Raw genomic sequence first — 20,740 nt, 5'->3', positions numbered from 1 at the left:
TCTTGCCAAGTGGAATCCAAGTGGAGACACGTTCTTGTATGCAATTATCTAATTCAGCCCATACTGTCACCTCAAGGGAGGGGAGAATCTCTGGAGGCTTGAAAGCAAAGGAGGCATTAAGTCCTTGGGAAGATGAGTTACAGCTCTGTCATTATAAAAGAAATATTTCTGCACTGAGAGTCATAACTCTTGGAGTTAGAAAATGTGCAAAATGTCAAACCAGTTGTCATATTTAAGTTTTAGAGCTTTCAGAAATGTTGAAAGTGTGGCAGAGCATTCCGAGGTGTGCCCATTCATTCATTCATTCCGTATTTCATGCTCATTAGCTTATTCCATGAATATGTATTGTGCACCAATTATGTGCTAGGTGTGTTCTAGATTAAGGAAGACGGAGAACAAACTAGTCTGTACCCTTATAAAGCTTATATATCAGCAGGGGAGGCTAAAAATAAATAAATGGGTAATAAACGTGTGGTATTTGGTATGTTAAGTGCTCTAAAGAAAATAAAATAAATTGGGACAAGGGTACAGAGAGTAAAAAGGTTTGTTTTTTTTTTTTAACAAATAAGATTATTTTAAAAACTTTTCATTGTGACATAATTGTAGATGCACACACAATTGCTAGAAATAATACAAAGAGATCCAAATAGCCTTCATCCAGTGTATTAGTCCGTTCTCATGCTGCTAATAAAGACTTACCTGAGACTGGGTAATCTATAAAGGAAATAGGTTTAATTGACTCACAGTTCCACATGGCTGGGGAGGCCTCACAATCATGGTGGAAGATGAAGGAAGAGCAAAGGGACATCTTAGATGGTGGCAGGCAAGAGAGCTTGTGCAGGGGAAATCCTATTTATAAAACCATCTGATCTCGTGAGACTTATTCACTACCATGAGAACAGCAATGAGCTGCCCCCATGATTCACTTATCTCCACCTGGCCCCACCCTTGACATGTGGGGATTATTACAATTCAAGGTGAGATTTGGGTCAAGGCACAGCCAAACCATATCACCCAGTTTCCCCCAATAGTAATATATTGTATAACTGTGGTATAATATCACCACTGGGAAATTAACATTGATAAAACACATTGACCTTGTTCAGATTTCACAAGTTTTATGTACACTCATGTGTGTTGGTGTATATTAGTTCTATGGAGTTTTATCACATGAGTAATTTGTGTGACAGCCACCACAGTCAAGATGCAAGACAGTTCCCTCACAAGGATCCCTCGTGCTGCTCCTCTGTAGCCACAGTTACCTCCCTTCCTCCTGCTCTCCCTAAGCCCTGTCAGCCACTACCCTGTATCATCTATAATTTTGTCATTTCGAAAATGCTATATGTAAATCACTTTTTTCCCCACTCAGCATAATTCCCTTGAGATAATCTGAGCTGTTTCTTTTTATTGGTGAGTAGTATCTCCTGGTGTGGGTATACCGCAGTTTGTTTCACCATTCACCCACTGAAGGACCGTTGAGTTGTTTCCAGTTTGGGGCTATTATGAATAAAGATGCTGTGAACATTCACGTTTAAGTTTTTCTGAGAATATGGTTTCATTTCTCTGGGACAGATGCCTAAGAGTGAAACTGCTGGGTTGGGTAGTAAGCACGTATTTAGTTTTGTAAGAAACTGCCAAGCCTCTTGTTCAGAGTGGCTGGACCATTTTGCATTCCCACTAGCAATATGTGCATAATCTCTGCATCCTTGCCAGCATTTGATGCTATTGTTATTTTTTATTTTAGTTATTCTGATAGGGGTCTAATAATATCTCATTGCAGTACAAATAAGATGTGATGTTTCCAAATAAATGCAGTCTTTCAAAGCAGTCTCTGCAGGGGTTATATAGTCATAAATATTGCCATCTCTCAGAGTGATTCCAAAGTTTCTTTGAGGGTTCAGAGCCTGTTTTATTCAAGTGACCCATAACAAAGGACAAAAGGAGGATGAATGTACCCCCACAGTTGGGAAAGGCAGATAGTGCTGTCTTTGAACCTGATGAGAGCCTGAGGAGCTGGAGAACTGCTGATCTGCTGCCATTTCATTGTATTAGTCAGAATAGACCAGGTTATGCTGCCGTAACAATCAGCCCCCAAGTCTTAGTGGCTCAGGACCACAAAGGTTTATTTCTCAGTCATGCTACATCTCAATTGAGAATTGGATCAAAGAGTGAAACGTTCTGCCCAGCCAAGGGCCCAAGGCTGATGGAGCAGCCACCACTTCCAACATTTCTGGTTCATGCAGAGGAGAAAGGGAAAGAGAAAGAGAAGCTCTTTCATCAGCAATTAAATCTTCCACCAATCTTCCAGTTGTAAGTGGAAGCTTTCTAAAACATGGCACGTGGCTTCACCCAACTAAAGAGAATGGGGCAGTGCAACCTTACCATGTGCGTTGAAAGTGAAAAGCCAGAAATATTTGTTGATTAGCATTAGCATGAGCCCCACACAGCTGTGGGAAAAGGAGCAGACAAGTGCAGGTAGGTTAATAACACAAGAAAATCAATCTCATTGCTTCAGAACCATACCTTGTTTTTACTTTCAGTAATATTACACAATCTTAGCAGGCTGGGCTCTAAGTGTTTTTTGTGAAAATTAAATTTAACCTTAAAGAAGCAAGAGTTGCAGTTCTGAAGATGTTAAAAAATGGTCCAAAGTTCGTCCCAAAGTAGACATATTAAAAATGTTCCCGGCAATTTCAGCATCACTGGAATTGCTGTCCAACCTCACATAGCTCCTGCTTTGAGCGGACAGCTTTGCCTTGGCCTTAAGCTCTGTGTGTGCTTGTTAAAGATCTTCACATTCCTACAGGACTTTGTTGTCTTGACTTGTCAAGCATGAATTGCATTTCTGTATCTGATTTTCTAATTAAGAAATCTGATGCTCTCCTCATCTCCTCCTTTTTAAAATAACTATTGGGATATAGAAATATCTTTTTTCAACTAGGATTGAAATCCTTTGAGCCAGGTGTCAAGTGAGGTGTTTGCACATGATAGACACTCAGGGAATCTAGGTTGCTGACTCTGGTGTTAATGTGTCTGTGTGACCTGAAAAGGTGGCCCATAGATTATTTTGATGACTCAGGATTGGGAATTGTCCTGACCCAGTAGGGCCCAGAGCACTGCACCAGCTGCTGAGGCAGCCCAGGGCATCTTACCTTGTTCATAGAGTGAATGTCTTCAGGTTTGAGGATCAGCTGCTGCCCTTCTGACAGCCTCCCATTTTTTCAATCCTTTGCACCCCACTAAGTTTATCTCCTCTCCCTTCCAACCAGCCTGGCCCTGCTTATATCCAAAAATACTAGTTTACCAGTAACATGAGTAGCTGCCACTTATTGAATAATCCTTTGTAGGTGTTTTCCATGTGGTGTTGTTTTTATACAATCCTGCAAGGTAAGTCCCTGTTTACCAGTGAGGAAATTGAGTCTTAGAGAGATTAAGTCTGCTTGACTGAAAACCTAGATTTTCCTACCATGCTGTGTTATTTCACTCTTCTCTGATTTTATTTAGTATAAGACGCACCCCCCGCCTACAAAAAGTTGGAGGTATTATCTATTGTCTCTATGACCTTATGTTTTGAGTAATGTCAATCCAAATAGAAAATATGCCAGTTTTGTGTCTCACTAATGCACATCTTTATTAATTGGATGACTCTGTCATTCATATTTGTTTCTGTTTTTGTCTAAGACGAGGTTTCACTGTGTCATCCTGGCTGGAGTGCAGTGGCACAATCATGGCTCACTGCAGCCTCAGCCTCCGAAACCAAGCAGTCTTCCCGCCTTAGCCTCCCAAGTAGCTGGGACTGCAGGCACAAGCCACCATGCCCAGCTAATTTTTTTTGCCGGGGGTGGGGGTGCGGTGTATTTTTTATAGAGAGAGGGTCTCCCTATGTTGCTCAGGCTGGTCTTGAACTCCTGGGCTCAAGCAATCCTCCTGCGTCGGACTCTCAAACTGCTGGGGTTACAGGCATGAGCACCTGGCCCTGTCACTCATATATGTAATGATCATATCTATTAATTCTTCTGCTCTTTTTAAAGATTAAGTTGGAAGAATTTTTACCAAACTTGAGTTGAAAACAGCATTATTGCCCTTGTGAATCCACAGAACACACTTCCAAAGAACTGCCCTTCATTCATCTCTGTCATGCCGTTTGCAAACTTAAGCTTCGAGGGCCTTTCTAAGTTTCTCTTCTACACACTTTCTTTTTGCTTGTTGGCACTTGTATGTCACAGAGTAGCAAATGCCTTTTATGGCTGAGCAACTTTTCAGACTGCTTACCTTTTCATCACTACACCTCAACGCTAGCATTTGTAATACATTCCAAGCAGTCACTTCAGGTTATGATGGTTTTGTGCCGTGAATTCTCCAAAGTCAAACTGGAGGAGAAGTGTTAGCTTTTATGAGGGTTGAGTCAGTGCTAATTACGATGTCCAAGAAGGCATGATGATCAGATTATCAAATAATTCCTTAGCTTGGGAAGTGATGAAGAGGGAGCTTCAAGCGGGGAGGGGTCTCTATTTGCATCTATCAGGCTACACTAATGTGAAAAGTCTGATGACAGACCTGCAGCCCTTTCACTTGGTACAGTGTTCAGATGCTCACACAAGCCAGTCCAGACTTTGGAAAGCTGATGGCTCATGAAAGAAAGTGGGGTTTGCGATGGAGGAAGGTGTGCTGTGTGTTACGTTGAGCAGGGTAGTACTGTTTTTCCAGGCGTAAGCGGAGAACCTAAGTGTTATGTCAGAGGGGTGGAGGGTGGCGTGTGGCCTGTGGCCATGCCTGGCATGGCTTTCCAGGATGGTGAGGAATATTTTAATCTATTTTGCTTATAAGGCATAGGGGTTTTCAGGACCCTAAAACAAACTTCAAAGAGCTCTAAGGATATTCTCAAAGTTCTTTTTGGATAGTAATGCAATGTCTGTGACGTCCAAAGGAAGAAAATTCGTCAGCGGAGATTTGAACTAAAATTACTTGTGCTCATCAGCAGTTTTTGAAGATGCAGAGCACTCGGTTATGAAAATAGAACAAAAATGCACATCCAGTTTGTCCTTAGCACTTCTGGTTCATCATACTTTGAAAAAGCCTGGCCTGTTGCCCAAGTCCTTTGAGGCAACCCTGGGTTGTTGCCCAAGTCCTTTGAGGGTAAGCAACAGCAATGTCTCAGAAAACATGAACTCAACAGCCCACCCGCTCCGACTCATTACGCCCTCATCTTTTTTATCTGACCAATAGATGCCCCCAGTTAAGATCTAAATGACTCTTCCAATGCAGGGGTGTTAAGGGAAGGGAGATAGACATTCTGAAAAGCAGAGATCTGTTTGATTTTCGGGTTATTATAGAACATGGATGGAGCTGGAGGCCATCATCCTTAGCAAACTAACACAGGAACAGAAAACCAAATACCGTATGTTCTCACTTATAAGTGGGAGCTAAGTAATGAGAACTCATGGACACAAAGAGGGAAACAATAGGCACTGGGGTCTACTTGAGGGTGGAGGGTGGAAGGAGAGAGAGGAGCAGAAAAAATAACTATTGGGTACTAGGATTAGTATCTGGGTGATGAAATAATCTGTACAACAAACTCCCATGACACGAGTTTACCTATATAACAAACCTGCACATGTACCCCCGAACCTAAAGTAAAAGTTAAAAAAAATTTTTTTTTAAAGTATGTTGTTGGAAAGTTTTAGCTGAGTATCCAGCGATAACACTTACAGTGGTAAATGTACCTCATGGCCTCCACACATGCATTTCTACCCACCCCACTGTTCTTTTTTTTTTTTTTTAATTTTGAGACAGATTCTCTCTCTGTTACCCAGGCTGGAGTGCAGTGGTGTGATCTCAGCTTACTGCAACCTCTGCCTCCTGAGTTCAAGCAATTCTACCACTTCAGCCTCCCGAGTAGCTGGGATTACAGGCATGCACCACCACGCCCAGCTAATTTTTGTATTTTTAGTAGAGACGGGGTTTCGCCATGTTGGTCAGGCTGGTCTTGAACTCCTGACCTCAGGTGATCCACGCACCTCGGCCTCCCAAAGTGCTGGGATTACAGTTGTGAGCCACCGCTCCTGGCAATATTTCCTTTTTTCAAAATTCCAGTACGTATTTCAGGAACAGGTGGTGTTTGGTTACATGGATAAGTTCCTTAGTGGTGATTTCTGAGATTTTGGTGCATCCGTCGCCTGCGCAGTGTACACTGTACCCAGTGTGTAGTCTATTATCCCTCGCCCCCCTCCTGCCCTCCCCTCCAAGTCCCCAAAGTCCATTGTATCATTCTTATGCCTTTGCACCTTCATAGCTTAGCTCCCACTTACAAGTGAGAATACACAATGTTTGGTTTTTCCATTCCTGGGTTACTTCACTTAGAATAGTGGTCTCTAACTCCATCCAGGTTGCTGCAAATGCCATTACTTTGTTCCTTTTTATGACTGAGTAGTATTCCTTGGTGTTTATATTTATGACATATGTATATATATGTCACATTTTCTTTATCCACTTGTTAAGTGATGGGCATTTGGGCTGGTTCCTTATTTTTGCAATTGTGAATTGTGCTGCTATAAACATGTGTGCAAGTGTCTTTTTCATGTAATGACCTATTTTCCTTTGGGTAGATACCCAGTAGTGACTACCCATTATTGAAAGAGAGATGACCTGGTAACCTCTTCAACAGTATGGGAACCCACCCTGGTGGTGGGTTGACCATGGAGGTTGACCTGGCTGCATGACCTAGCAAAGATTGTTTCTCTTGAGTTGATTCTGGCATCACAACTGGCCCCTTTTTTGATGGCCTCATTTTTACCCTGCAGAAAATGACTTGACAAAAGGCTCAGCATTTCCTCAAGAACAATGTTAAAATGACGACTTAAAGCTTTTGAGAAAGTAAGACATTTTATGACTTCTCCTTGCAAAGAAGATTACCTTAGAAAACTGAAAAAATAACTTTGAAGAGAAGGATAGAAAAATTGGGGGACCAAGCACATTATTATTTTCTGGGATCTATTATTTGGTATGTTGGAAATCGAGTACAAAGCTACATCAAAGAATTCTTTATATTGCAAAAACATTACAGCAATACTTTCCAAAATAAGGGCTATAGCATAAGAAAATATCACAGTCCCACAACTCAAGCAAGACAGACCGTCTGCATTTTGAAGTCATCCCTGACATTCTTTGCCCATCTGTGGGTATGCTGTATATTCTCCTGCTGAACAATTTTGTAGCCTTAGAAGAGCCTTCATGGGCTGGGTGTGGTGGCTCACACACTTAATCCGAACACTTTGGGAGGCTGAGGCAGGAGGATCGCATGAGCTCAGGGGTTTGAGACCAGCCTGGGCAACATGGCAAAACTCCATCTCTACCAAAAAAATAAAAAAATTATCCAGGCGTGATGGTGCATGCCTGTAGTCTCACCTACTTGGAAGACTGAGGTGGGAGGGTCACCTGAGCCAGAGAGATCAAGGCAGCAGTGAGCCATGGTGGTGCCACTGCACTCCAGCCTGGGCGACAGTGTGAGACTCTGTCTCCAAAATACAAAAAATAATGAATAAAATAAATACAAAATAAAAGGCTTCATGTGCATTGTAAACGCATTTTTACCTCTCATACAGTTGTTTCCATTGTTATAATCTTAAAGGATGCAAATATTCTGCTTAGAGATGAATTAGCTTCTTATCTCCAGTGCTTGAATGGACAACAAGTGCTCTGTAAATATTTGTGAAATGAAAGGAAACCCAGGGCATTTAAAGCATTATTTTTGGCCAGGCGCGGTGGCCTACACCTATAATCCCAGCACTTTGGGAGGCCAAAGCAGGGAGGTGGGCGGCCGTGCAGAATGGCTTTAAAGGAAAGGATCAGAAAGCAGGACCTCTCTGGCCCCTTGAGACTCTGAGTGTCCTGTGGTCCCCACTTGGGAGGTCTAACTTAGGATGGCTGTACACTTCTGGCTTCTCCCTGAGTGCTCAAAAACCTACCTTGCGAGCAGGCATTTTCTGTTTATTTTCTTTCGTTCCTACAAGCCTGTCAATAGAACATCTCTTTGGCTCACCTATAAGCAACAAGAAAAGACCACAGTTTGTCTTGGGAAACACAGGGAATGGGGAGACCCAAACTGGTTCTTGCTTTATCATGTACCAGTTGCTCCCCTTGGACAGAGAAATTAAATTCTTTGGATATGTGGTGTGTCTTTTTTAAAGAGGGAGGGGGGAAATGGGATTTTCCACACCCCTCCAGTCTGAAGGGAGGTGGGGCTGAAACCAAGCTCCACGAATCATTGAATCGGCACCCTGCCTAGAGACCCAGAGAAGAGATCACCCCAGCAGTGGCTCGGGATGGGCAGGAGAGGTGGCGAGTCCTCTGTGATGGCGGCTTTCACTGGTGTCTGCGTTCAGCCTGTAACATGCGTGCGTTCTTTCCCGAATGTCTCCCAGGTGCCATCAGTTTCCTGCGCTCTCTCCTGGAACCGGATCCTGTGAAGAGGCCAAATATTCAGCAGGCACTGGCGAATCGCTGGCTTAATGAGAATTACACGGGCAAAGTGCCCTGTAATGTCACCTATCCCAACAGGTAATTTTGTGCACCCAGAGGGACTCCTCGGGAGAGATGCGGCCTGTCCTGCGAGCCCTGAGCAGTTCCGGACAGAAAGCTGCCCGTGATTGAAGGAAAAGCCGCACTCTCTCTTGGCTATCTCCCCTGCCCCCTAACCCCCACACCCACACATCCACAAGAGGAAGCGTAGACAGGGCCACCGTGTTCTGTTATGCCGTGTGCCCTGCAGGGGCACCTGGAGGAGAGGTGAGTGGAGGCTGATATCCAGGCTTTGAGGATCTGTATCTTCCCAGGGGGTGCCTCTTTCTAGTTCACACAAAGGGACCTTTGAGACTAGCTGTGGCCCGAGTGTGTGTGTGTGTGTGTGTGTGTGTGTGTGTGTGTGAGAGTGTCTATGTCTGCTTGGGTCTCCATATGCACGGGTGTTGTGTCTGTGTGTGTGTATGTGTTTTGTGTCTGTGTTTCTGTGTGTAAATTTCTGTGTGTGTCTGTGTGTGTGTCTTTGTTTTGTTTTTTTGATACATAGTCTGGCTCTGTCACCCAGGCTGGAGTGCAGTGGCGTAATCTCAGCTCACTGCAACCTCTGCCTCCTGGGTTCAAGCAATTCTTATGCCTCAGCCTCCCAAGTAGCTGGGATTACAAGCACGTGCCACCACACCAGGCTAATTTTGTATTTTTAGTAGACGGGGTTTCACCATATTGCCCAGGCTGGTCTTGAACTCCTGACTTCAAGTGATCCGCCTGCCTCGGCCTCCCAAAGTGCTGGGATTTCATGTGTGAGCCAACATGCCCGGCCAGTCTTTGTGTGAGTGTGCTTGTGTGTGTGAGATCAGCTCACAAGCCCACTTGCCAACATCAGAGAGAAACATGGGATCGCCCTGCCCTTTCCAAACCACCCTTAGATGCCTTCTTCTGCCTTGTTCTTGATGTTTATTTCAGCCCTAAGACCCCTGCCTTAAAATGTGGGAGGCAGGAAGGAAAGGCATAGGAGTCATTCGTTGTAGGCCGGGTGTCCCTGTGGACTTTCCGTGAAGGCTTCACTTTATCAGTTTCCATGAAGAGGGTCCTTTAAGCAAAGCTTGCAGACAGGAACCCACAGCATAGGAGCACTGATGGGCTCCCTGTGGCAGCCCACGCTTCTCCATGTTGGTGCACTAACTACAGATTCAAAAACATTTCTCTTTTTTCTTTTTTTTTTTTGAGACAGAACCTCACTCTGTCACCCAGGCTAGAGTGTAGTAGCATGATCATGGATCGCTACAGCCTCCACCTCCTGAGCTCAAGTGATTCTCCCACCTCAGCCTCCTGAGTAGCTGCGATCACAGGCGCGAGCCACCATGCCAGGCAAATTTTTCTATTTTTCTTCATTTTGCCGTGTTGCCCAGGCTGATCTCAAACTCCTGGGCTCAAGCGATCCTCCTGCCTCTCAAGGTGCTGAGATTACAGGCTTGAGCCACTGCGCCTGGTCAAAAACATTTCCTTGTGTATTTTTTTCTGCTCATTTGTCCTATTTCTAACTAACCTGAGCAAGGGAATGAGGACCCTTATTTTGGCTGTTTTCGAGCAAACAAGGAGACCACATGGGTTCAGTACCTTCCGAAACTGGGACCCACTTTCCTTCTTCCTTCAGACCTAGGATGGCTTGCACATTTGACCAGGCTTGGATGAAGGCAAGAGAACCGCTTACCCAGAGGGGCAGATGGGAGACTGAAAGGGCAGAGAAAGGGGTGTCTTGTGTGGTCATAGGTTCAATGCCTCTAGAAACACCCACCAAGTCTTATGAAAGCAGAAGTGCTGAGTCCTTCAAAGAAGATGGCCAGGGAGGGCTCTGCTTGGGATGGAAGCTCTAGAAAAACTTTAAAGGGGCGTGGGAGTCTGCATCCACACTTCAGTGCCGAATTTACACTCACTGTGCCCAGAGAGGAGGTGGTTTCACTCCGTTGCCATCTAGAATTCTAGCATTTGGCTCATGGGAGGTAATTTAAACAAAGTCTAGGTGACTTAGGTTACCAAGGGAACCTGGAAATAGATTGCTGTTTTCCAATAACAGCTCGATGTGGGCCAGGATCTGAAACAGACACCAGAAATACTACTCCAAAGCGAGGCAGGGAGCAAAGCTGAAAGGACCTTACCTCATTATCCATACTCTTGATGGAGAGCAGCACACAGGTATGCTTTCTGTTAAAGGAGGGGGCCTTGCTGGTGGCCACATGAGTCATTAAGCTCATGTAATCACCGCCTAAATGAGTATAATCAATCCACTCAATGCGGCAGCTGTTGAAGGAAGTGGAGTTGGTGTTAGAAAGACGGTATTTCCCCTCCTTGTTGGCTGCATCTTCATTCACAAAGAATTACGAGGTGACATCTCATTTTGTAGCTTTCTCATAGTTTGCAGACAGGCTTTGATAGATTAAAACTTAAATTCAAACTCCTATCCTGTTGTTGCCAGATGAACGTAATGGTTTTTGCATTTGGACTTGGTCAGAAGCATAATGGCTGCACATGAAACTGGTTAAGTGGATTGTAAAACTGGCTGAGATCTCACATGCTAAGGAAAACAGCACTCAGTGTCTTCTGTGTAAGGCCCATTGCTGGTTTTATACTAGAGGCAAATCAGTGTTTGGTTTTTAAGTAGTGGAACCAGAATTATTCTTCTTTATTTTTATTTATTTATTTTTTTTGAGACAGAGTCTTGATCTGTCACCCAGGCTGGAGTGTAGTGGTGCAATCTCGGCTCACTGCAATCTCTGCCTCCCGGGATCAAGCGATTCTCCTGCCTCAGCCTCCTGAGTAGCTGGGATTAGTGCCACCATGCCTGGCTAATTTTTGTATTTTTAGTAGAGACGGGGTTTCACCATGTTGCCCAGGCTGGTCATAAACTCCTGGCCTCAAGTGATCCGCCTGCTGCAGCCTCCCAAAGTGCTGGGATTACAGGCATGAGCCACCACCGTGTCTGGCCTGGAACCAGAATTCTAAGCTGTTGGGGGAGGTACATGTTATTTACAGTGTTTTAAGACAAAATGTTTTTTAAATTTTTTTCTGTTTTATGGATGTAAAGGGAGAACATACAACAGAGAAGGGATTTTTTTGAGACAGAGTCTCGCTCTGTCGCCCAGGCTGGAGTGCAGTGGCGCAATCTCGACTCACTGCAAGCTCCGCCTCCCGGGTTCACACCATTCTCCTGCCTCAGCCTCTCTGAGTAGCTGGGACTACAGGCGCCCACCACCACGCCCGGCTAATTTTTTGTATTTTTAGTAGAGACGGGGTTTCACCGTGGTCTCGATCTCCTGACCTCGTGATCCGCCCGCCTCGGCCTCCCAAAGTGCGGGATATTTTCTTTATAAAGTATGTTTTATAGTTTCCCAACATACCTAGCCCCAGATGTATTTTAAATGTTGTCAATATTTTCCTTTTGAGAAAGTACGGAAAATAAAGGTCTCGTATTTTACATTACTCTTCTATAAAGCCTTCTCCTATGAAGTCATTTCAGCCTCCAAGTTGATCTCTAAAAGCAAAGAGGGTAATGTCTTTGGAAGTAAATTTTTTATAAATAAATGTTTGTGTCAGTCAGTCAACAGATGTTTGCTAGGTGCCCAGCTCCGGTCCTGATCCAGGTGCAGCCTTTTTTTTTTTTTTTTTTTTTTTTTTTTTGAGACAGGTCTTCCTTCGTAGCCCAGACTGGAGTCCTGTGGTGCAATCACAGCTCACTGTGACCTAGAACTCCTGGGCTCGAGTGACCCTCATGCCTCAGCTTCTATAGTAGAGGGACAACAGGCATGTGCTACCATCCCCAGCTAAGTGTTTCTATTTTTGTTGTAGAGATGGGGCTTTTGCTCTGTTGCCCAGACTGGTCTTAAACTCTTGGCCCCAAGCAATCTCCGTGCCTCAGTCTCCTAAAGTGCTGGGTTTCAGACATTTGTACAGAGCCAGCCTTGCTGCCTCTTTCTGTCTCCCTGCAGGGGCCTGGACAGTCTCTCCACCCCTCCGGTTAGCTTTCGAACAGGTGGGAAGGGAGGAGGTCGCAGGTAATACAGGACAGAATTAGACCAAATTAGATCCATGGTATCAAAATGGATTGCATGTGAATTTGCTCAATTCAGATTATATCTAGTATTCTGGAACATTGTACCATACTCTGTGTCACCCAAACATGCAGCCATATACAGATTTGATAAGTGATACTGGAGAGCACCAGGTTTATGCATTGTTTATGGGAAAATGTTTAAACTATTCCTCTCAGTCCAGAGTCAGTTGACCATTTACATTTTGGCAGAGCTCGTTTTTGAAGATACTGGACATAAAAGGCAGAGATGGGGTGTCTACCCCTGTGCACACCCCTCCTTTCCACGCTGCTGACCTTTCTTCTAGAACACCCCATGCCCTCTGGGGGTGCCCTGCTCTTGGGATTCCCAGGTATTTCCAGACCACTGTTCCCTCTGCATTGTTTTGGTAGACCTCAAGTAGTTACTTTAAAAAACAAACATGTTATTAATATACTTTTTAAACCAGTAATCGTGCCAATCCCTCTCCCATGTGTTATCTGGAATGTGTAATTTTGCGACAAACAGGAATGAGGAAGGCTGATCTCATTGTTTGTTGGGTGTGTTTTCATTTGTTTGTTTTTTGGGACAGCACTTAGGCAAAAGTAGTGGAGGGAGATCTGATGTAGGTTACACCGACCGGTGGCAGGCAATGGTCAGGAGACCTCGTTCTGCTCTCGGTGCCCCTGCCAACCGGCCGTGTGAACTGGGCAAGTTCTCTTCTTACAGGAGAACTTGCAAAGTCTCCTCTTCTTTATAATTATGGGGCTACCTCTCTGGGCATTGTGGTTCTGAGGTTCCATCCAAAATGTCTTCAGACCCCTCGGCATGGAGGCTAGTGGCTCTCCAGCCAGATAAGCTTGCCTTCTGCTCCGATTGCCCTCTTTGTATCACTCTTTTTATTTATTTATTTATTTATTATGCTTTTATTATACTTTTTTATTTTTTTATTATACTTTTAAGTTCTAGGGTACATGTGCACAATGTGCAGGTTTGTTACATATATATACATGTGCCATGTTGGTTTGCTGCACCCATTAACTCATCATTTACATTAGGTGTATCTCCTAATGCTATCTCTCCCCCTTCCCCACCACGGGCCCTGGTGTGTGATGTTCCCAACCCTGTGTCCAAGTGTTCTCATTGTTCAATTCCCACCATGAGTGAGAACGTGCGGCGTTTGGTTTTCTGTCCTTGTGATAGTTTGCTCAGAATGCATCATTCTTTGTATCACTCTTAAGGGATTTAGAATGTTCTTTTGACACAGCCCCACTACCAACACACACTCCCTTAGAGCCCTCCCCCTGATTTCTTGGTCTCCATAGCCATTGGATGATGGTGATGGTGGTGATGATGATGATAATGATGATGATGGATGTGTCTGTTTATTTGGGAAGCAGTGAGCATCTAGACACTGAACCCGGCTGCCAGTTCTTAATTCTAGGGCTGTCACTTCCTGCCTGTGTGACCCTGGGCAAGGTACTGCATTGCTGTGGGATTTGGTTTTGTTATCTGTAAAGTTGGAGTAATGATAGTACCTACTCATAGGACTATCAGGATGACTAAGTGAATTTACATTCTCTCTTCCCCACTGGGAGGGTGAACAAATGAATGAGTAGATGAATGAAGCCCGGTATTTCTTTGCCATTTTATCCCAAGGAGTTTATCTTCACAGTACCCCTGTGAAGTAGCTTTAACTCTCTTCCTCTGAGAGCACACCACTTTGCAGCTGAGCCCTGAACCCCCATATATGAACTTATGAGCTCTTTCTGTTCCCCTAAACATGATCTGGCTAGTTCCAGAATACCTTCCTTTTCTACCCCAAAATCCAGAGTCAGGGTGGCTTCTGCTATGGCAATAAATACATTTTAAGCAAAGAATGTGTGATCATAAGGAAATCTGGGGGACAGTTGGGAAATTTGAGTATAATCTGGGTATTAGATGCTGTTAAGTGATTATTAAAATTTTGTTGGGTATGTTGATGGTATTGTGGTTCTGCGGGGGACATCTTTGGTTTTTGAAGGTGCACACAAGGGTTAAGGGGTAAAATGTCATGATGTTTGTAATTTAAAATACTTCAGCAAAAAAAAAAAAAAAAAATGCAAGGATAGCAAAGTGATCACTGGCACATCTAGATGATGGTATACATAAAGTGATTGTACTACTCCCTCCACTTTTCTGAATATGTGAACATTTTCAAAATAAAAACTCAAGTCAATGAATGAATGAGTGAATGAATGAAGCTGATTGTGCTCAGGGGGTCTGTGTGGGGCTCACTGTGAAGTGCAGGGGTGACTGGTCCTCTCTCTGTGCTCCTCGCAGGATTTCTCTGGAAGACCTGAGCCCGAGCGTCGTGCTGCACATGACCGAGAAGCTGGGTTACAAGAACAGCGACGTGATCAACACCGTGCTCTCCAACCGCGCCTGCCACATCCTGGCCATCTACTTCCTCTTAAACAAGAAACTGGAGCGCTATTTGTCAGGGGTAAGTGACCCTAGAGGCGATCATCTCTGCTGCCTGTGGAAAAAAGAGCTCCTACACCCAAAGTGTTTCTCAGTTGCTGACACTGGATCCAAGCTGCTAATTTAATCTAATGTGAGGCTGAGTTTTCTGAATGTGGGATAAAGTCGTAGCTAAACCTGCTTCTCAGGGAGTGCCTTTTATCCGCAATGTTTTTCAAATACTCTCCCACCGAGTTAAGCCTTGGGCAGAATTGGGATGGGTTCAAGCCTCTTTTTCCTTCAACAGCTCTGTTGCCATTTTTTTTGTTCTGCTCCCTCTTAGCTCTTTGGGTTCTCCATGTTGGAGGCATTGGAGGGTTCTCTGGTCATAAAACTTAGGTGGCAGTGCCTCCCGGGCATTTGTCTCTGAACTATGGTACTATATATGAGAAAGCCACTATTTAGGTTTAACTTCTCCAGAAAATAAGAACAAAACTGGACTTCCCTGGCCTGACTCTGGCACCTTCCCTCAGTCTGAGTGTCAGAAAGTCCAAGTGTCCGGTGTCACCTGCGAGGTACCTTTGGGGTTTCCACAGTGTGGGGTGGATGGTGGGACCCTGACACCCTGTCCCCTTCATCATTTTTGCCACAGGCAGTTTCTGTGTGCCTGAGTAAGAGAATTTATGTGCCTTAAATTGTCTCTCTCCAAATGGACAATGGCTTAAAAAGAATTCTGCAAATTGGATCCAAGACAATATGGAGTCTGCATACAGCAGCTCATGCTTTTACTCAGAATAGTGGGTGCTGACCAGCTCTAACAGGGAGTCACCCGAAGAAATTCAGAATTGCCAGGAAGCCTATCTGAAATTTGACTGAGTGTTCACTTTCACGAAGGACCACCTTCACCCTGGGCCTCTTGCGCCTTGACATCTGATGGTATGGAGTTGTCACTGTTAGGAAGACATTTACCATCCAGAACATGTGCTATTTGAAGTCACGTGATAGCCCAATATGTCACCAAATTTCACTAGACAATAGGTTTAGAAACCTTTTTGAGGTTTCTATATGAGAGCTAAAGATGAAAATCTACCTGCAGTTGGGGAAATGGTATTCTCGCTGGCATGGTGGAGATGACCAAATTAATACCCAGAGGACAAGGTGGTCAGTGTGTATCTTTTGTTAGCAAATCGATTTGGGAGCTGTCTAGAAAGCATTGCTGAACAGATGAAGATGCTCCACGGGAGGTTGGTTAAACATTTGGATGAAAGTACAGATGTTTCTAAGCTGATTTAGCTCAGAATATTGGCTAGATTGTGCTTCCGCAGGAAATTATCCACAGAACTACTTTTTTTTTTTTTTGTGAACCACCAAAGGAAAGATCTACATGAGAAGAAATACTCTCAACAATAAAAAGCTTTAACAGTGTTTTATGGGGGAAAAAACGTGCTCTGTATGATGGGGTGGCACCTCTCTGATGGGGACAGAGTCAACGCTTTGAGTTAGATTTCACAGATGGTGTCACTGTGGCTGCCTTGCTCATAGAAAGCTACTGGAGAAGAGATATCAAATCCAGGAAGGCAGGACTTTCAACATATAGTATACTATTTATTTTATTTTATTATATGATGAGGAGAGATTCAGAAAATCTCTTGTATCACACAGCAGTTCTCTATTGCCTCATCACGAGGAACATAAAAGACATACTGCACTTGAAGCTGTTTCTCTCTCATTTCTCTTGTTTTAATTGTTTTTTTTGAGACTTTTTTTTTTTTTTTGAGAGAGTCTCGCTCTGTCACCTAGGCTGGTGTGCAGTGGGACAATCTCGGCTCACTGCAACTTCTGCCTCCCCAGGTTCAAGTGATTCTCCTGCCTCAGCCTCCTGAGTAGCTGGGACCACAGGCACGTGCCACCACGCTTGGCTAATTTTTGTATTTTTAGTAGAGTTTTGCCATATTGGCCAGGCTGGTCTCAAACTCCTGACTTCAAGTGATTCTCCTACCTCAGCTTCCCAAAGTGCTGGGATTATAGGCATGAACCAAAGCACCTGACCCTCTTTTTTTTTTCTTTTGAGTTGAGGTCTCACTGTGTCATCCAGGCTAGAGTGCAGTGGCGTGATCTCGGCTCACTGCAACATCTACTTCCTGGGTTCAAGCGATTCTCCCACCTCAGTGTCCTGAGTAGCTGGGACTACAGGCACGCACCACCATGACCAACTAATTTTTGTATTTTTGGTAGAGACGAGGTTTTGCCATGTTGCCCAGGCTGGTCTTGAATTCCTGAGCTCAAGCAATCTGCCCACCTTGGCCTCCCAAAGTGCTAGCTCACAGCTGTGAGCCACTATGCCCGGCCTCATTTCTCTTTTGTAAAAAGACTGTATTCCCCAAACTTCTTTCTCATACTTTAAAATTTCTATTTATTATGTATCTTATAGCATACATGATATATTTGTACAATGTTACATGCTTATAATTTATAAATATGCATATATTGTAGGTGCCTGCTTAACAAGTTTGTCACACATAAGGGATTAGGGTCATACCATTTGGACACCACCATGCTATAGAGGATGAAAGTTAAGAATTTAAATAGTCTTCAGATAAAAGGAGGAAAAGAGGGTTAAGGCACTGATTTTCTTTTTCAGGTGATGAATGCTGTTCAAAACTTAGTTATTCAAATGTGTTTTCATGAAACTGACTATATTATAAAGTTCATGATTTCACTTATTAGAGAATGACATTGCTACTTTCCCAAGTAAGTTAACAGTTCCAAACATTCTTCTTTTGGTGGAGCTAGTTCTTCAGGTGCTGACCAAGTAAGATGGAGGGGTCTTAGGTTTTAAAAAACTTTCCTATGTTTACTTCCACATTTAGAGATACAAGCTTTTGTCATTCACGCTCTTCTTAAACAATTACATAGCTAATGCTAAGCAAGAGAGACATTTTGTCTGAAGCTTTTTTGTCTTTTAAAACCAAAACAAAACAAAAAGAGTCTCACTCTGTCGCCCAGGCTGGAGTGCAGTGGCACAATCATGGATCACTGGAGCCTCGACTTCCCGGGTTCAAGCCATCCTTCTATAGTCCCAGCTATTCAGGAGGCTGGGGCAGGAGGATCGCTTGAGCCTGGGAAGTGGAGGCTAATTGTATTTTTTGTAGAGATGGGGTTTCACCCTGTTGCCCAGGCTGGTCTCGAACTCCTGGGCTCAAGCAGTCCGCCCGCCTAGGCCTCCCAAAGTGCTGGGATTACAGGCATGAGCCACTGCGCCTGGCCTGAAGCTCTTAGACTGTGTCCTGATGTGCCTGGGTGTGTTGCCAGCTGCTGCATTTCTGCGTGTCTGCTTTGCCCAGCATCCAGGTTGCAAGTGTTGCAAAGCAGAGTGTGGCTTTGTCATCTGAGAACATTATCTGGAAACTCAGCTGGTGTCATTCTAACTGGAAAAGGTTTGGGGGTCGTTTTCAATTAAATTTATTTAATTGACCAAAAAAATGGTATATATTTATCCTGTACAACATGATGCTTTGAAATATATATACATTGTGGAATGGCTAAATCAAGCTAAATAATATATGTATAACCACACAAATTTATCATTTATTTGTGGTGAGACCATTGAAAATCTACTCTCTTAGCAATTTACAATAATAAATACACTATTATTAACTATAGTCACCACATTGTTCAATCATGTCTTGAATTTTTTTCCTCCCGTTTAACTGAAATTTTGTATCTTTTGACCAATATCGCTTCTGCCCACTTTCCCTCATCCCCTTCAGCCCCTGGTAACCATCATTCTACTCTACTTCTATGACCTACAGTAAGTGAGATCATATACTATTTGTCTTTCTGTGCCTGGCTTATTTCACTTAGCATAATGTCCTCTAGGTTCATCCAGATTGTCAAAAATGACAGAATTTCTGTCTTTTTAAAGGTTGAATAGTATTCCATTATATATATATGTACCACACACTTTCTTTATTCATTCATCCGTTCATGGACACAATAGCCATTTCCTGGCTATTGTAAATAATGCTGCATTGAACATGGGGTGGGGGTGCATATGTGTCTTCAGCATATTGATTTCATCTCCTTTGGATATAGACCCAGAAGTGGAATTGCTGGATCACATGGTAGTTTTACTTTTACTTTTTTGAGGATCCATACTGATTTCCATAATGGTTGTACTGATTTACATTCCCACCGACAGTGTGCAAAGGTTCTTTCTTCTCCACATCCTCTCCAGCATGTGGTACCTTCCATCTTTATGATAAAAGCTATTCTTCAGATGTGAGGCAGTATCTCATTGTAGCTTTAATTTGCATTTCTCTTATGATTGGTGATGTTGAGCATACCTATTGGCCATTTCTTTTTTTTTCTTTTTTTTTTTCTGAGAGAGAGTCTTACTCTGTCACCAGGCTGGAGTGCAGTGGCATGATCTCGGCTCACTGCAACCTCTGTTCACTGCAACCTCTGCCTCCCGGGTTCAAGCGATTCTCCTGCCTCAGTCTCCTGAGTAGCTGGGACTACAGGTGCACACCACCACGCCCAGCTAATTTTAGTATTTTTAGTAGAGACAGGGTTTCACCATTTTGGCCAGGATGGTCTCGATCTCTTGACCTCGTGATCCACCCACCTTGGCCTCCCAAAGTGCTGGGATTACAGGCGTGAGCCACTGCGCCGAGCCCCTATTGGCCATTTCTATGTCTTCTTTTGAGAAATGTCTTCAGATCCTATGTGTACTTTTTAATTGGATTGTTTCCTGGCTATTGAGTTGTTTGCATTGTTTATATGTTGTCAGATGTATAGTTTACAAATATTTTATCCCATTCCATAGGTCTCTTTACTCTGTTGATTATTTCCTTTGTTGTGCAGAGCTTTTGAGTTTGATGTAATTACATTTGTCTATTTGTGCTTTTGTTGCCTGTGCTTTGGGAGTCATGTCCAAAAAAATCATTGTCCAGACCAATGTAATGGAGCTTTTTCCGTAGGTTGTCTTCTAGCAGTTTTATGGTTTCGAATCTTGTTTGTTTATTTATTTATTTATTTTTTTGAGATGAAGTCTCACTCTGTCACCCAAGCTGGAGTGCAGTAGCGTGATCTCAGCTCACTGCAACCTCTGCCTCCCGGGTTCAAGCGATTCTCCCGCCTTAGCCTCCCGAGTAGCTGGGATTACATGTGCACGCCACCATCCCCGGCAAATTTTTGTATTTTTAGTGGAGACGGGGTTTCACTATGTTGGCCAGGCTGGTCTCAAACTCCTGACCTTGTGGTCCACCCGCCTCGGCCTCCCAAAGTGCTGGGATTATAGGTGTGAGCCACTGCACTGGGCCTAAGTCGTCGTCGTCGTCTTTTTATTTTTTTTTTTTGAGACGGAGTCTCGCTCTGTCGCCAGGCTGTAGTGCAGTGGCGCGATCTCGGCTCACTGCAACCTCCACCTCCCAGCTTCAAGCAATTCTCCTGCCTCAGCCTTCTGAGTAGCTGGGATTACAGGCACCTGCCTGCCACCACACCCGGCTAATTTTTGTATTTTTAGTAGAGATGGGGTTTCACCAAGTTGGCCAGACTGGTCTCGATCTCTTGACCTTGTGATCCGCCTGCCTCTGCCTCCCAAAGTGCTGGGATTACAGGTGTGAGCCACCGTACCCGGCCCGGTCCTAAGTCTTTTTTTTTTTTTTTTTTTTTTTTTTGAGATGGAGTTTCTTTCTTGTTACCCAGGCTGGAGTGCA

General features: G+C 43.9%; 1 protein-coding gene across 5 annotated transcripts in view; it reads left to right on the top strand.

Moving 5' to 3' along the window:
* HUNK (hormonally up-regulated Neu-associated kinase) overlaps nt 1-20,740 on the top strand; it is a 136,106-nt gene that overhangs the window by 95,160 nt on the left and 20,206 nt on the right. For all 5 annotated transcript variants that reach the window (XM_058427381.1, XM_058427382.1, XM_058427383.1 and 2 more), the window contains 2 exons: nt 8,421-8,556; nt 14,901-15,063. In XM_058427381.1, coding sequence (XP_058283364.1) covers nt 8,421-8,556; nt 14,901-15,063 — 299 coding nt within the window. The remainder of the gene's footprint in view (nt 1-8,420; nt 8,557-14,900; nt 15,064-20,740) is intronic.

Source organism: Hylobates moloch, unplaced genomic scaffold (assembly GCF_009828535.3).
Source record: "Hylobates moloch isolate HMO894 unplaced genomic scaffold, HMol_V3 SCAFFOLD_14, whole genome shotgun sequence".
NCBI classification, from domain to species: Eukaryota; Metazoa; Chordata; class Mammalia; order Primates; family Hylobatidae; genus Hylobates; species Hylobates moloch.
The sequence above is the reverse complement of the archived record's forward strand: the minus strand, read 5'-3'. Positions and strand labels throughout refer to the sequence as shown.